This window comes from Oryzias melastigma, linkage group LG11 (genome assembly GCF_002922805.2).
Source record: "Oryzias melastigma strain HK-1 linkage group LG11, ASM292280v2, whole genome shotgun sequence".
Lineage (NCBI taxonomy): Eukaryota > Metazoa > Chordata > Actinopteri > Beloniformes > Adrianichthyidae > Oryzias > Oryzias melastigma.
Window position 1 is genome coordinate 21,150,248 of NC_050522.1, and position 16,348 is coordinate 21,166,595.

The 16,348-nt window shown below is 38.0% G+C and overlaps 1 protein-coding gene, 1 pseudogene and 1 gene segment (V, D, J or C); all 3 read right to left on the reverse strand.

Moving 5' to 3' along the window:
* On the reverse strand, positions 1-2,942 carry LOC112162537. The segment is given in 4 exon segments: positions 1-706; positions 1,263-1,314; positions 2,179-2,480; positions 2,636-2,942. Coding segments are annotated over 4 exon segments (726 nt in total).
* Positions 2,943-4,524: 1,582 nt separating this feature from the next.
* LOC118599368 lies at positions 4,525-7,295 on the reverse strand (annotated as a pseudogene).
* A 2,481-nt stretch (positions 7,296-9,776) lies between these two features.
* LOC112162536 lies at positions 9,777-16,209 on the reverse strand. The gene is made up of 6 exons (XM_036214358.1): positions 15,789-16,209; positions 13,490-13,648; positions 13,187-13,431; positions 12,619-12,749; positions 10,867-10,998; positions 9,777-10,305 (listed from the first exon to the last, which is right to left on the reverse strand). The coding sequence occupies exons 1-6, from the start codon at positions 16,131-16,133 to the stop codon at positions 9,974-9,976; spliced, it is 1,344 nt and encodes a 447-aa protein (XP_036070251.1). The 5' UTR covers positions 16,134-16,209; the 3' UTR covers positions 9,777-9,973.
* Between the last annotated feature and the right edge of the window lie 139 nt (positions 16,210-16,348).

Sequence of the window (16,348 nt, forward strand, 5' to 3'; positions counted from 1 at the left end):
TTTTTTTTTTTTTTTTTTTTGCTCTTTTAAACAAAAATTTATAAAATTCAACATCATTTTTAAACTTTTTGTCAGATCCCCACCACTCTGTCTCCCTCTTGTGGCTATTTCTGGTAGTGACACTTCTATTGAGGACAATGTGAAACGTGATCTTTAACATGTTTTTGTCTCTATCTAATCATATTCTGAAAAGAGATGAAAAGGTCAACAATTTAAACATTTGAAAATCATTTTATTTTTATTGATGCAAATAAAAAAACCTGTTTTTCAGTTCCTGAAAAGGTCACAGCAGAAAAAATTAACAATTCAGAAACAGCTTGAAGAAAAAAAGATAAAGAAAAAGATTGAAGGACATCTCAAAGAAAAGACTGTAAAGTCTGAATGTTTCAGGACTGGGAGCACTGGTCTCTCCTGAGAGTCTCTGAGACTGCAGTCTGGGATCCTCTCTTGGCCTCACAGGTCACCTTCTCCCACTGGTCTGCAGAGAGCCTCAGGGTGCTGCTCCAGCTGTAGAGGCCGTCCTTCTGCAGCACCCCAGGGCTCCTGCTCTCCTCCCAGTTGCTGCTCTTAATGCAGCCGTCCACCTTCCAGGACAGAGTCCAGTCTGAGGGGAAGCCCTTGTTGGCCACACACATGAGTGTGGCCTTCCCCTGCTGCAGCTCCTTCGTGGAGGGGAGGAGCACGGTCAGGGAGGGCGGGGCATCACCTAGGAGACACCAAATTCTGTCAGGTGTTTTTCTGCTCCATCAGTCATTGATTCACACATTGTTTCACTTCCTTGAAGAAATCTCTCATGCAGATCAGCAACAAGAGAAACTTCAGACAGTTTAACCTTTAATAGTTGAATCTGAAATTTTTTTTCAAAACCAGCTTGACTATTTTAAAATGATTTAACTTTGTTAGTAAATGTAAAGCTTTTTGTTTAAAATAGTACACAAATGTCACTTTTAATTAGTAGGGAAAAAAACAATTATAACATTACAAAACACCTCAAAAGGAGCCGATTGAATGTGCCGAAATGAAGTACACACAAATAAAAACAATACGCATAATGCAAGTTTTAAATTGTTGTTTGGCATTACAATACAAATGTAAAGAATTTAAAGAAGAAACAGTTATTAGCCAATCATTTAACTTCAATTCATTTCACTGATTTATTATTCATTTTTTGATTACTTAAAACTTCTTTGGGTTTTCCTCAATAATAAAAATTATAACAAATAAAAATTATGCTGGTAATATTTAAAAAGTCATAAACTTACTTCCAAACTCCAGTCTGGTTCCTCCACCAAAAGTCCACCACAGTGATACAAACTGGTTGAAGCATCGTACAAAAACCTCTGACTGTACAGAGACACGCTCTCTGACTCTGAAACAAACAAGCTCAAATGATGACACAATTAATTTATATGTTAATTACTTTTGGTAGATTCATTGTAATCAAACTAAATAAGCAGTGATGCATTAGCAATGTTAGAATTAATATACAGAACCACCACTACTTTCCAAGAATAAATTAATGCATGTTAAATGGTAATGCTCTATGGAAATGCAACCACTGACTCCAACACGAACATGGATCATCTTCATCATTATCACGAATATCAAGAAACTAAAAGTTACATTTTTTTATAAAAAGTGTTATGTAGTATGGCGTCTTTGAGTCCTTTTGTTGTTCGAGTTTTTATATTTAATTAACATGGAGAAACTTTGAGCCTTATGTAAACATGAACATAAATAGCCCAATGAGGCAAATTATTTTGTGACTTTGGGCTATGTAAATAAAATTGAATTGAAATTGAATAAATCTTCCTAATATTATCAGTTTAATTATGTTGGAGCATCAGTCAACATGACAAACAGGTTCTCTGTTTCTGAGCTGCTGGATCATATCTTTGATCATGACAGTGATCCTGAAGACACAGAGAAAAATGAATCTGATAAGGATTTGAGTAAGAGGATCAGGATGACCCTCTAACCCAGTCAGCAAGGCCAAGTGGGCCCCACATGGTTCAAAAGTGGGCAGAGAATGTGGGCCCCAATTGGGTTTGTCCGCAGTTTCCGTGGTGGCCCCAGCTGTGTTTGCCCACATTGGCTTTGCTGTTCATTGAACTGTTTCATTCTCAGTTCAGTTTCTGATGGAGGTTTTTGTACGATGGTTTTTCACTGTGTGAACACAGACTGACTGTTGATGTCATAGCCAGTCTCACAGTAATAAACTCCTGAATCTTCAGGCTGAACTCCACTGATGGTCAGAGTGTAATCTAATCCAGAGCTTGATCCACTGAAACGATCAGAAACTCCAGACTGACGATTGCTTGTAGCATAAATTAAAAACTTGGGAACTTCTCCTTGTTTCTGAAGATACCAGTTGAAGTGGTAGCTAATACTTCTACTAGATTTACATCTGATGGAGACAGTCTGTCCTTGAACTACAGACAGAGCTCCGGGAGTCTGAGTCAGCAGTTCTTCTGATGAAGCTGAAAACAGAACAAAAGAGAAGAATTATTGAGACAAAATCATCTTGAAGAAAAACCTAGAAGAAGAATGTCAGTGCTGCTTGTTTGAAAGTCTCTCCATCATTGTGGAGAACCTGGTTGCTGCTGGAAGCAAAGTTTTCAGAAGAGAGTCTCACCCTGAACCAGGAGCTCCAGGGTGAAGAGCAGCAGAGTCAGTGACATCATCATTGTGCTGCGGGCGAGTCCGAGTCTCTGAAAGGTCTGGACAGCCACTGATCAACACTGAGCTTTAACTGCTGGAAGCAGAGAGGCAGCACACATATGCAAACACACTGAACCAGTCAGGAGCTGCTGTTCTACACATGTCACCATCATTCATACAAACTTATATTATTATAAACACACACAACAATATTTTCTCTCTTTAATAAAGATGTCTATATTGACTCTAAAGCAAAACCAAGTGTATTTAATTTTCCCAGAATGCAACAGACTGGAAGTGAAACATGTATAGATTTTAAATATTACCTGCAGAATCATTTGGGTTAAGTTTTCCTTTTTACCATATAAACCCAAACTATTTTATAATCATCATTTGAACCTTTAAAAAATATTTTTACATTTCATACTTTATTGTGCCAACAAAACTGTGCTTAAAAATGATTTCATAATAATTTGGTCATTGTGTAGCAAAATTGAGTTTTTGAAAAAAGTTGTTAGGATAAATGTGATTCAATGTTTTAAAGTCACTTCTTTGGCTTTATGTGGGACAGAATATGATAAATATAAATTACCACGTACAGTTGGAAGAGGCTTGGTTCAAAATGTCATAAATCTGGTGAATCTTTCTTTCACAGCTCTATAACAGCTCTATAAAACATTTGGTGTCATATAATTCTGCAAAATGCAATTATTAATTTCTCTTCCAATTTTGAAACACTTGGCACTTCCATAAATCAAAAGGGAAGCTGCTCATACAACACTACCAAATCCGAGTTCCTGATTTGTTAAAGTTTAACCTGGTCAAACTTTTAGCTGGTTGTGCAGCTGCACGTGAACATGTGAGTTTTGAATACAGAAGCCCAAAATGCTCATTTACATCCATTTACATTGACTTTTCATTGGAAGTGGTCGCTTGAATGTACATTCGTGAGGGCGGTGCTTCAGACGGAAGCGTGTTTCAAGTCTGAGTCTTCAGTTCAAGGCATTACCCATGTCTGGTTTTAGCTAAATATAAACTAACGACTAATTTATGACCCTTGTTTTTCATTTTAACTTTCTCGTTCTAATTTTTACTAAGATAAAGATCCCTTGGTCTTCAGTGGCAGTATTCTACACACTGTCACATATGTTATCCATTTTAGAGAGCTCTCTATAAAGGCTGGAGGGCAACTCTTAGTGCAAATACGTTTTAAATATGTCGAATTTCAGCAGCTGTACATCACATATGTAGCTAAAATATATATTTTATGGAGTTTGGTAATGACAGACAAGGGCAGGGTTTGGAAATCAGTTGTCAGATGTAAAGTATTCAATTTACGAGTTATAAATTATTTTTTTAAACTTTGAATACAAATTCAGATTTTTTAATTGCAATTAGAAATGATTCAATGTAATAAAATCAGAGTAAACCATTAATTAGGGTAAATAACTTATCACTCCTTAGTGATCTGAATCTGCATCACACATTTTATTTTAAATTAATTTAACCTTTTGAAATGTTTTTCTATCGTGCATGTTTTTGCTCTTTTAATCTAAAAAAATCATTTCAAAGAGAAAAAAAACACTTTCCACATTTTTGTCTTGTGTTTGTCAGATCCCTGTCACTCTGTCTCCCTCTTGTGGCGATTTCTGATAGTGACACTTCAATTGAGGCCCATATGAAAAATCCTCTTTAACATGTTTTTGAACATATTCTGAAAACAGGTGAAAAAGTCAACAGTTTAATCATTTGACAGTCATTTTATTTTTATTGATGCAAAAAATATGTTTTTTAATAGGTCACAGCAGAAATAATGAACAATTCAGCAACAGCTTTAGAAGAAAAGATAAAGAAAAAGATTGGAGAACATCTCAAAGAATAGACTGAAAAGGCATAATATTTCAGGACTGGGAGCACTGGTCTCTCCTGAGAGTCTCTGAGACTGCAGTCTGGGATCCTCTCTTGGCCTCACAGGTCACCTTCTCCCACTGGTCTGCAGAGAGCCTCAGGGTGCTGCTCCAGCTGTAGAGGCCGTCCTTCTGCAGCACCCCGGGGCTCCTGCTCTCCTCCCAGTTGCTGCTGCTGCTGCCGACCACCTTCCAGGACAGAGTCCAGTCTGAGGGGAAGCCCTTGTTGGCCACACACATGAGTGTGGCCTTCCCCTGCTGCAGCTCCTTCGTGGAGGTGAGGAGCACAGTCAGGGATGGACTGGTGTCATCTAGGAGACATTAAATCCTGTCAGGTGTTTTTCTGCTCCATCAGTCATTGATTCACACATTGTTTCACTTCCTTGAAGAAATCTCTCATGCAGATCAGAAACAAAAGAAACTTTTGACATTTTAACCTTAAATATGTGAAACTGATACATACAAGTTATTTTTTTTAAAACCAGCTTTGACTGTTTCAAACTGACTTAACTCTGTTAGTAAATGGAAATGTAAAACTTCTGTTCAAAACTATTACACAAATGTCAGTTTTCAACATTACAATAAAAAAACTATACAATTCCAATACCTCTAAAAGGCAACTGAATCTGCCTAAATAAAATACATTAAAAAGCAATATGCATAATGCAAGTTTTAAAATATTCTTTGGCATTATGTAGTGGGTTAAAAAAAAGAGAGAGAGAGAAAATAAACACCCCCACCTTTTTTTTAATTGTTTCAATAGCATTTGTTTGAGTTGGGTGCATTACATGTAACTGCCCGCGGGTGGTGCTGTTGGCACTGCTGTGCCGTTGTGGACAATCGACGAAAGAGGTACAGGCGCGGCTTCATTATTAAAGGAGCTTCGTCCTGATCACATGTGTTTCGGATTTGTCCACAGATTTGTCCACAGACACAACTGTGCCACCTTTGGCTACACAGACACCCTAGCTGTGTGCCATTTGCTACCACCCAGCTACCCCTAGGGCTGGGGCCGGTAACAATTACAATACAAATTTATACAGAATTTAAAAAACAGTTATTAAGCCAGCATTTTACTTTTATTCAAACATATTTTTTATTCATTTTTTTATTAGTTAAGACTTCTTTGGGTTTTCCTCAATAGTAAAAAAAAATTAATAATAATAAATACAATTCTGCTGGTAATATTTAAAAATATAAAAACTTACTTCCAAACCCCAGTCTGGTTCCTCCACCAAACGTGTACCACAGTGATACAAACTGGTTGAAGCGTCGTACAAAAACCTCTGACTGTACAGAGACACGCTCTCTGACTCTGAAACAAACAAACTCAAATGATGACACAAAATCTGAAAACAACACAACTTCTTATGTTGTGTACATTTTAGTCAGAAAATGAGTCATAAATATACTACTGATAATAAATCTTTAACTCCTTCAGAAAGAAATGGTAATGTGATTTACAAAAGGCAAGCTTCACGCCATGATGACATGGTAAAAGCAAGTAGCGCTTGAATTGCTGGATTCTGTGAGTTACACAAGACAAGTAGTTCAAAGTCCCACTCTGATCACCTTTGGATGTATTTTTCAAGCATTCCCAGTAGTTTTTAAATTTTGATTCAGCAAATTTTTAACCAAAATCAATAAACTTTTGTTGTTTTCCTCTGAGTTATGGCCGCTGCTGTTGGTGCAGAGTAACCCATGTGACCCCAAAATGGATTCAGCAGTTTCTGAAGATGGATGGAGGAATAACAGAACAGTGTCTCACAAAGTATAAACAAAACCTGACTTTTAGAAGTTCCTTTATTGTAGATTAAAACATTATGTGAACGTTACAGACATTATTGGTCAAAAAAAATCTGTCAGATCAGAACTGAGTTCTAAACTGTTGGAAATAAAAAGGCAGTAAATTTGTAAAGAAATCCAAAGGGCTGTAATAAACGAAACTTTTTTAAAAGTATCTGCAGTTCTTTTGGTTTTAAGATGTTCATAATATTCAAAAATGTTTTTTTAAGGGGGGACTCGTCTGATGTAAAGACTTGGATGAGGATTTAGTGACAACAAAAAATGTTGTTAATTAAAAAATTTAATTTTGTGAGTTAATTCTATATTTATTTTTCAATTTCTGAAAACCAAATTATTTGTATTTACCAGGAATATGTTTATAAAATATGTGCTTGTGTGCTTTCAGTGAAGTGTATCATCAGTTTCTGTTCCGTCTGAGTAAGAAAGGTTTTTGTACGACGGTTTTTCACTGTGTGAACAAATTGCCCCAATGAAAACTCTGACAGTAATAAACTGCAGCATCTTCGGCCTGAACATCACTGATGGTCAGAGTGAAATCTTTTTCATTGGCTGTTCCACTGCCTGTAAAACGAGTTGGAGTTCCTGATTGTCTTTTGCTGATAGCATAAATGAGCAGTTTAGGAGTTTCTCCATCTTTCTGTTGGTACCAGGCTAAATAGTTGCTAACAATATTCTGACTGGTTCTACACGAGATGGAGACAGATCCTTCCACATTGGAGCTCACTGCTCCAGGCTGAGTCACTGTGACCTGTCCTCTGGACTCTGAGGATACAGAGACAGAAACAGAAAGCAGCTTCATGCTTTTGTGGCCTTCATTTCAGAGGGACGGATGTTCATAGAGGAGAGGAGTTGGATTCTCTGGACTTTACCTGTGAAGCAGCAGCAGAGGAGAGTCCAGATGAGGACGCAGATCACACTCATGTTTGATGATGATGATGAGGAGGAGGAGGAGGAGGATTTGTGTGTCTTCTGCTGTGATGAAGGACAGCTGTCAGTCATCCAGTCTTCAACTCTCAGGACTATAAAGTCTCCCAGAGCACTGGAGCATGGAGCTGCTGATGCAAAGTGTCTCTATGGAAATGCAACCACTCACTCCAACAGGAACATGGATCATCTTCATCATCACTGTTAAATAAACATTTTCTATAAATTTTCCCTAATGAATTCATCAAATTACTTTTTTTCTTTACAGAAATACAGAATAAGTGATTAAGTAGTGATTTCTGCACCTAAAACAAAAATATTTAATTTAAAAAGAGAAAGAGTTATCAATCTTTTATTTTTTGAGAAACACAACCAGAATTCTTATACTGTTTGGTGTGTAAAGAAATATATCTGTTGTCATGGTTCACTGGTGAAGTTTTTCTCTGGCGCCAAAACAAGAAAGTCAATGTTTTTACATATTTTTAGTGAGCCGAAACACTTCTTTTTTTCATGTGACACTGATGCTCTCTTGTGGAACCGCAGCTGAACAATATATACATATATACATTTTATATTTACTATATATTTAATTTTCATATATACATTTTATAATATAATTTTCATGAATACCTTTACAAAATCTTTTATTTATTTATCTATTTTATTTTTTTATTTTCTAAAGAAACGTTTGGTGTGAAAAGAAATGACCATGGCTCCATCTAGTGATTAATATCAGTATTGAACCTGTGAAAAGAAATCTTGTGAAGAAAAAAAAATTGGAAAGAATGATGAACCTTTTTTATTACAAAATAGATTTTTATTATTGTTGATGATTTATGAACAGGTCCTGATGTAGTGAAAGCTATATATATAAATTTAAATATATTTATCCAAACCTCCTTTTTTTCCGAAAGTATTTTACAGATCTGGTTAAAACTGGAGCCCGTCAGAAAGGGAATTTTTAACATTTAGTTTGAGGATATTCTTTTAATCGGAAAAAAAGCTATTTATAAAAAAAAAAATACTTTCATTTTTTTAATCCCATCTTTCCTCCTCCTTTACTGCTCTCTCTTCTGCTCCTATCTCTCCTTCCACTCATTCTTCTGTTTACTAGCACATCTCAACCACCTTCGTTTTTTTTATTGAATCATATATTTATCACGAACAATCAAAGCATCTTCATCATCAACAGTGCCATCATGTCAAGTTAAAGCAGCAGCAGAAGAACAAATCAACCATAAGGACTTTTAATGAAACAAGTATAACAAAAATAAATAAAGTTGTGAGGGAATTAATTTAAGAGTTTAAACAAATGTACTAAATAAGACAGTTTTCTTGCAGTCTTTTCTTTGTGTGTTGTAGGGACTTTTAATATAATTTATTTTTTTAGAAACTTTATGTGGTGTTTCACCTTTATAAGCTTGTATTTGTGAAAAGAATGTTTAACAATGCAAATGTTTTATTTAAAGACTAGATTGCGATCATCATTAATCATCAGTTCAAGTCATTACTAATTTCTGTTTTTAGCTAAATATAAACTATTGACCAATTTGTGTGTTTTGTTTTTAATGTTAACGTTTTTGTTCTAATTTTTACCCAAATAAGTCGTTTCTTGTTCTTCAGTTACAGTAAAATATCTAGAGGGAATCTCTTAGTGCAAATTGACTCGTCTAAAGATCAATAAGAAGGAAACAGTCTATTTTTTTTCATAGACCTCTTTGACAGAAATACCTTCAATCTGTGGGCGTGTCAGTATCTGTGAAAGAACTGGAAAGTACCGGAAGCAGAGAGGCAGCACACATATGCAAACACACTGAATCAGTCAGAAACTGCTGTTCTCCACGTCATAATGCTCCTTCCACACTAATTGTTCAACTCACAGTCACACATGTTTGCCAGTATAGAGAGTTCTTTATAAAGGTCCAGAGAGAAAATCTGATTAAATATGTCAAATTTCAGCAGTTAAATATCACAAATGTGGCTAAAAATATATTTTTGTGGAGTTTGGTAATAATAGACAAGGGCAAGGTTTAGAAATAAGCTGTCAGGTGTAATGTATTTAATTTTATGAGTTATAAATTATTTTTAGAAGTTTTAATACAAAAGTAGAATTTTTAAATTGCACTTAGGAACAACTAAATGTAATAAAATCAGAGAACGTTATGAGAAAGTCGACAATTCATTGAGGTTAATAACTTCTCACACCTTAGTGATGTGAATCTGCAACACACATTTTCTTTGAAATTAATTTTACTTTCTTCTGAATTTTTTCCTATCATACATGTTTTTTGCTCTTTTAATCAAACAAAAATTCTTCCAAAGGAAAAAAAACAATTTTCACATTTTTGTCTTATGTTTGTCTTATGTTTGTCAGGTCTCTGTCTCCCTCTTGTGGCCATATCTGACAGTGACACTTCTGTTGAAGCCTATAAGAAATAACCCTTTTTAACATGTTTTTGTCTCTATGTGATCATATTCTGAAAACAGGGAAAAAGTCAACGATTCAAACATTTGAAAATCATTTTATTTCTATTGATGCAAATGAGAAAAACTGTTTTTAATTCCTGAAAAGGTCACAGCAGAAAAAATGAACAATTAAGAAACAGCTTTAAAAGAAAAGATAAAGAAAAAGATTGGAAAACATTACAAAGAAAAGACTGTAAAGTCTGAATGTTTCAGGGCAGGGAGCACTGGTCTCTCCTGAGAGTCTCTGAGACTGCAGTCTGGGATCCTCTCTTGGCCTCACAGGTCAGAGAGTCCACCTTCTCCCACTGGTCTGCAGAGAGCCTCAGGGTGCTGCTCCAGCTGTAGAGGTCGTCCTTCTGCAGCACCCCGGGACTGCTGATCTGCTCCCAGTTGCTGCTGCTCTTAATGCAGCCGACCACCTTCCAGGACAGAGTCCAGTCTGAGGGGAAGCCCTTGTTGGCCACACACATGAGTGTGGCATTTCCCTGCTGCTTCTCCACCTTGGAGGAGAAGAGCATGGTCAGGGATGGACTGCTGTCACCTAGGAGACACAAATCAACTCATCAAAAAGATTCTGTCAGGTGTTTTTCTGCTCCATCAGTCACTGATTTAACAATTTGTTTCACTTCCTTGAAGAAATCTCTCATGCTGATCAGCAACAAGAGAAACTGTTGACATTTTAACCGTAAACATTTGAACCTGAAACATTTTTTTTTTCAAAACCAGCTTTGACTGTTTTAAAATGACTTAACTCTGTTAGTAAACGGATATGTAAAGCTTTTTGTTGAAAATAGTACACAAATGTCACTTTTAAATGTTAGAAAAAAAACAATTATACAAAACACCTCAAAAAGGAGACAATTGCCTAAATGAAGTACATTAACAATACGCATAATGCAAGTTTTAAATTGTTCTTTGGCATTACAATACAAATGTAAAGAATTTAAAGAAGAAACAGTTATTAACCAAGCATTTTACTTCAATTCATACAGATTTTTTATAATTTTTTTTTGATTAGTTAAAACTTCTTTGGGTTTTCCCCAAAAGTAAAATAATATTAAATAAAATTCTGCACGTAATATTTAAAAAGTCATAAACTTACTTCCAAACTCCAGTCTGGTTCCTCCACCAAACGTGAACCACAGTGATACAAACTGGTTGAAGCGTCGTACAAAAACCTCTGACTGTACAGAGACACGCTCTCTGACTCTGAAACAAACAAACTCAAATGATGACACAATTTATTTATATGTTAATTACTTTTAGTAGATGGATTGTAATCAAACTAAATAAGCAGTGATGCATTAACCATGTTAAAATTAAATGAACCACCACTACTTTCAAAGAAGAAAATGATGTATGTTAATTGGTGATGCAAAATTCCAGGATTCCTGGCTTTTGTGCTTTGGATTTGATTTGCTAAAATTTTACATGCATTGAAATGTAGAAAAACTTCAGAGCATGAAAAACAGTCAAAATAAACAGTGTTTAAATTACTTGAAACAGACACAAAATAGTTTATATGTTTTTGCTGCATCTTTGCCTTCAAGGAAATTAGGGTTTCAAAAAGAAAGTGTATAATCAAGTCGACATTCTTATGAAAAAATGTCATAAATAAAGCTGTTAAAGATCAACTTCAATGATACTTTTATCTATTGTAAATGTGCTCTCAGTGGTTATTTTATGATAATTATGCTGTTTTTAGCAAAAATCAAGAAACCTGTGTGTCTTCAGGGAACTGTTTCAGTTCAGTTTCCGTTCAGTCTGGGTAACGGGGGTTTTTGTACCACTGATTTTCACTGTGTGGACATGGGCTGATGGTTGATGGCACATAGACTCATACAGTAATAAACTGATGCATCTTCAGCCTGAAATCCACTCATGGTCAGACAGAAATCTGCCTGTAAAACAACTTGGAGTCTCTGATGTTCGGTTGTGAAGATTGTAAATGAGCAGTTTTGTTTCTCCATCTTTCTGTTGATACCAAGATAAAATTTAATTTCCTTCATAAAAAAAGCATCCTGACTGGTTTTACATGAGACAAGCAGCGTTTTTTAGGATTTGCTAACTTCTATCGTTGATATATCAGGGGCTTTAGTGTCGTTCCAGCTCCTCTCACCTCCCTTTTGAAAGGTGCAACCAAAGTCCTCCGGTGGACTCCAGAGGCCTCCTTAGCTTTTAACATGTTGAAAACACGCTTCTCTCAATCGCCCATCTTACATCACCCGGATCCCACCATTCCATTTGTTGTCAAAGTAGATGCTTCTAATACAGGAGTGGGGGCGATTCTTTCCCAACGTCACGGTTCTCCACCTAAAATGAACCCATGTGCGTACTTCTCACGCAAACTCACTGGCCCTGAACAAAACTACAACGTTGGCGATCGAGAGAAGCATTCACGAAGTGGAGACACTGGCTGGAGGGGGCCTCCCTGCCTTTCCTCATTCTGACCGACCACAAAAACCTAGAATATATCAAAACGGCAAAAAGGTTGAATTCACGACAAGCTCATCTGGTCCCTGTTCTTCTCCGGCTTCAATTTTCAGATCTCCTATTTCCCTGGCTTCAAGAACGGGAAGGCGGATGCTCTCTCTCGTTTGTATGAGAAGGACTACGAGGTCTCCCAAGAACCTGAGAATGTGGTGTCCATCTGCATCATCATGGCCCGCATCCAGTGGGACATCATCACTGAACTCACTGATTGCAATGCCGCCAATCCACCGCCACCGTCATGCCCGGCTGATCGTGTCTATGTTCCACCACCTTACCGGCAGGGGGTGTTATATCTCGTCCATGACACCCCGGCGGCTGGTCATCCAGGTATGGCAGGCACTCAAGCCCTGGTCAAGAACACCTTCTGGTGGTCCACCCTGCAGGCCAACGTGGCACAATTCGTCATGGAATACGTGCCACATGCCAGATGTCAAAGTCCCCTCGACAACTCCCAGCTGGTTTGCTGCAACCTCTACCCATTCCTCATCGCTCCTGGTCCCACATAGTAGTGGAATTCATTACGGATTTTCCTCGCTCTCAAAGTTACACCACCATTTTATCCATTATTGACCGTTTCTCCAAGGCATGTCGTCTCATTCCTTTCCCAAGCTTCCCACAGCCATAGAGACAGCAGAACACCTGCTGACTCACGTCTTTTGTCATTATGGGCTTCCTGAAGACGTTGTATCGGACCGTGGACCACAATTCACATCCAGGGTGTGGCGGAAGTTGTGCAAGGGACTTGGAATCAATGCAAGCCTCACGTCTGGATACCATCCCCAGTCAAATGGGCAAGTGGAACATCTCAATCAGGAGGTCACCCAGTTCCTGCAGACTTACTGCTGTCGGCACCAGGAGGAGTGGGGTTGGTTTCTGGTCTGGGCTGAATACACCCAGAACTCATTAAAGAAAGCCGCCACTGGACTCACGCCATTCCAGTGTGTCTTAGGAGTGCAGCCGCCGTTCTTTCGCTGGTCTGGCAAATCCACAGAGTTGCCAGCAGTAGGCGAATGGTTTTGGCGGTGCGAGGAGACATGGAGAGCAGCCCATGTTCAGCTCCAACATGTGGTCCGTCGATCCCAGATCCAGGCTGATCGACATCGTCGCGAGGGACCCAACCTTGTGCCAGGTCAATGGGTCTGGTTATCCACCCGGGATCTCCGCCTGAAGCTGCCTTGCCGAAAACTCAGCCCCAGGTTTATGGGACCTTTTCAAATCACACGTCAGATCACCCCTGTGTCCTTCCGTCTCAGGCTGCCTCCAGAGTATCGGATCTCACCCACCTTCCACATATCATTGCTCAAGCTTGCTTCAGGACCCCTCGATAAAGATCCACCCTCTGGTTCTTTGAACTCCAGCCCACAGCCTCTCATGGTGGACGGAGAAGAAGCCTACCGAGTGAATAAGATCTTGGACTCCAGATGCTGGAATGGCCGACTGCAGTACCTCGTGGACTGGGAGGGGTACGGTCCTGAAAAACGTTCATGGGTTGCCTCCAGCGACATCCTCGACCCCTCTCTCTTCTCAGACTTTCACCAGTCCTGTCCGGACAGGCCAGCTCCTCGTCGTCGGGGTCGTCCCCACAGCGCCGTCGACCCTCTCGCTTCCGAAGCCGCTTGCAGGGGGGGGGGGCTCTGTCATGGTTCAACCTGCTGCTTCTCCATCCAACCGCCAGAGGGAGCGCTCACCTGAGTTTTGAACTCCTCACCTGCCCTCACCTGGATTAATCTTCATCAGCTGTTTCCCATCACCTCATTACTGCCATAGTATTTAGTCTGACTTCTCACCACAGCTCACTGCGAAGTCTTGTTTGCCCTGCATACAGTCCAAGCGTTTTTTCCTATGCCTGTCTCCTTGTGTTTTGACTCCTGCCTGAATCCTCGACTCTCCGCCTGGCCCCTGTGTTTTGACCTCAGCCTGTTTTCTGACCACGCCTTGCCTTGTCCTGTGTCTTCATTAAAACCTTTCATTAGCACATGGCTCCACACGTCTCTGCCTCTTCCTCACAGGTGACCCCTAATGGGATAGGCTGAAAGGTAAACAACAACATGAAGACATTTTAAAGATCTGAATGTAAATGCGCAGACAAAATGAACTCAGTAGTTGCTTCCACTTAATCAGTGTTAACACAACAGTTCACTGCTTTTATGATTATTTTATAATATGTATTAGTGTTACTCTGTAATTATAACATTTTGTTAAATTAAAGTAAATGTTTTTCTTTTCTTTTTAATTTTATTTTAAAAGAGGTGTTTTAGAGATTAGATTGTGGTGCTCACATAATACTTTGGTTAATTATTTACAGAGTTTCTAAACCAGAATTAAGATCAAAATGTGTTTAAATCATGATTATAACTCATTTACTAAATAAAATGTATAATAATAATATTAATATTATTAATAATAATAATATTTAATGCAATTTACTTCTATAATAAAAGTCATTTATTCTATATACATACTTTTTATTACTCTGCTAAATGAATTCTTCTTTAACTTTTAGAAGAATTCTAAAATTAATTACATTACATTATAATGTAATTCAGTCATGAAATATGTAAATTAAGAATGTATTTGTGCAAACATGTCAAAGAAAAAATTTGAAGATATTCATAGTTGTAAACATCTGTAACTTCCTCATCGTTCTTATAACTTCTCTGATTAATAATTTCCGTCTGAACTTGTGAATCAGAACAACTTCTTGTGTTTCTGTTGAAGAATTTCATGGTAACACTGAACCTTGTTGTCAATTTCTCTGTCAGCATCTTCTAATTAGCTTTTAGTGAATGAACAAAACTGCAATTTATTGAATGGTTAGAACAGATTCTAGTTTCATTTTGGTGTTTATTTAAAATTCATCTGATGTGATTATCAGCATATGATTTAATAACAGAGGTAAGAAAGTAAAGCTTAAAAACACAGAATAATCCTTCTGGATTGAGAATTCTTTGCAGCTGTTAATGCAGAAACATGAATGAGACGCTTTAATTTTGTGGAAAATAAAAGTTTTCTTATAAATAATATTAGAAGAAAGGTTAAAAAAGCACAAGAAAAGTGTTAGAAATGGAAAAAAAGTACTTTTTCAATGCAGTCTTGAAGTTGTGGAATGGACCCTGTTGATGTCCTGTTCTGGCTGGCGGCTGTGGAGACGTTCCTGTGGCTGAGCTGACTACTAGATTCTTTAGATACTGTTTCCTCACAGCAGAGCCAGAAGTTTATTTTATAGTTACAGTCATGTTTTCATGTTCATATTCATTGTGGGGTCATGGGGTTCATGTGTTAATGAAGGGAAAGGCTTAAAGGGGTGATTGGTTTAATTTTTCATTTCTGTGGGAAAAGTCTTGTTTTAAACTGAAATTAGCTTTGAGCTCGTTTTTTTTTTTTTTGATGCGATTCTTGTGTTTGTTAGAATGAATGTTCAGTGAACTGTATCAGTGTCTGCAGCATCTTCCAGCTGCAGCAGTCAGTTCAGTTTCTGTTCAGCCTGAATGAGGGAGGTTTTTGCACAACTGTTTTTCACTGTGTGAACACATTCTGACTGTTGATGACATGAGCACTCAGACAGTAATAAACTGCTGCATCTTCAACCTGAACTCCACTGATGGTCAGAGTGAAATCAGAGTTTGATCCACTGCCTGTAAAACGACTTGGAATCCCTGAATCTTGAGTGCTACCACTGTAAATTAGTCGTTTAGGCTTTTCTCCATCTTTCTGTTGATACCAGGCTAAACGGTTGTTGTCATAAACATTCTGACTGGTTCTGCATGAGATGGAGACAGATCCTCCAACATTGGAGCTCACTGCTCCAGGCTGAGTCACTGTGACCTGTCCTCTGGACTCTGAGGATACAGAGACAGAAACAGAAAGCAGCTTCATGCTTTTGTGGCCTTCATTTCAGAGGGACGGATGTTCATAGAGGAGAGGAGTTGGATTCTCTGGACTTTACCTGTGAAGCAGGAGCAGAGGAGAGTCCAGATGAGGACGCAGATCACACTCATGTTTTGATGATGATGATGACGAGGAGGAGGAGGAGGATTTGTGTGTCTTCTGCTGTGATGAAGGACAGCTGTCAGTCATCCAGTCTTCAACTC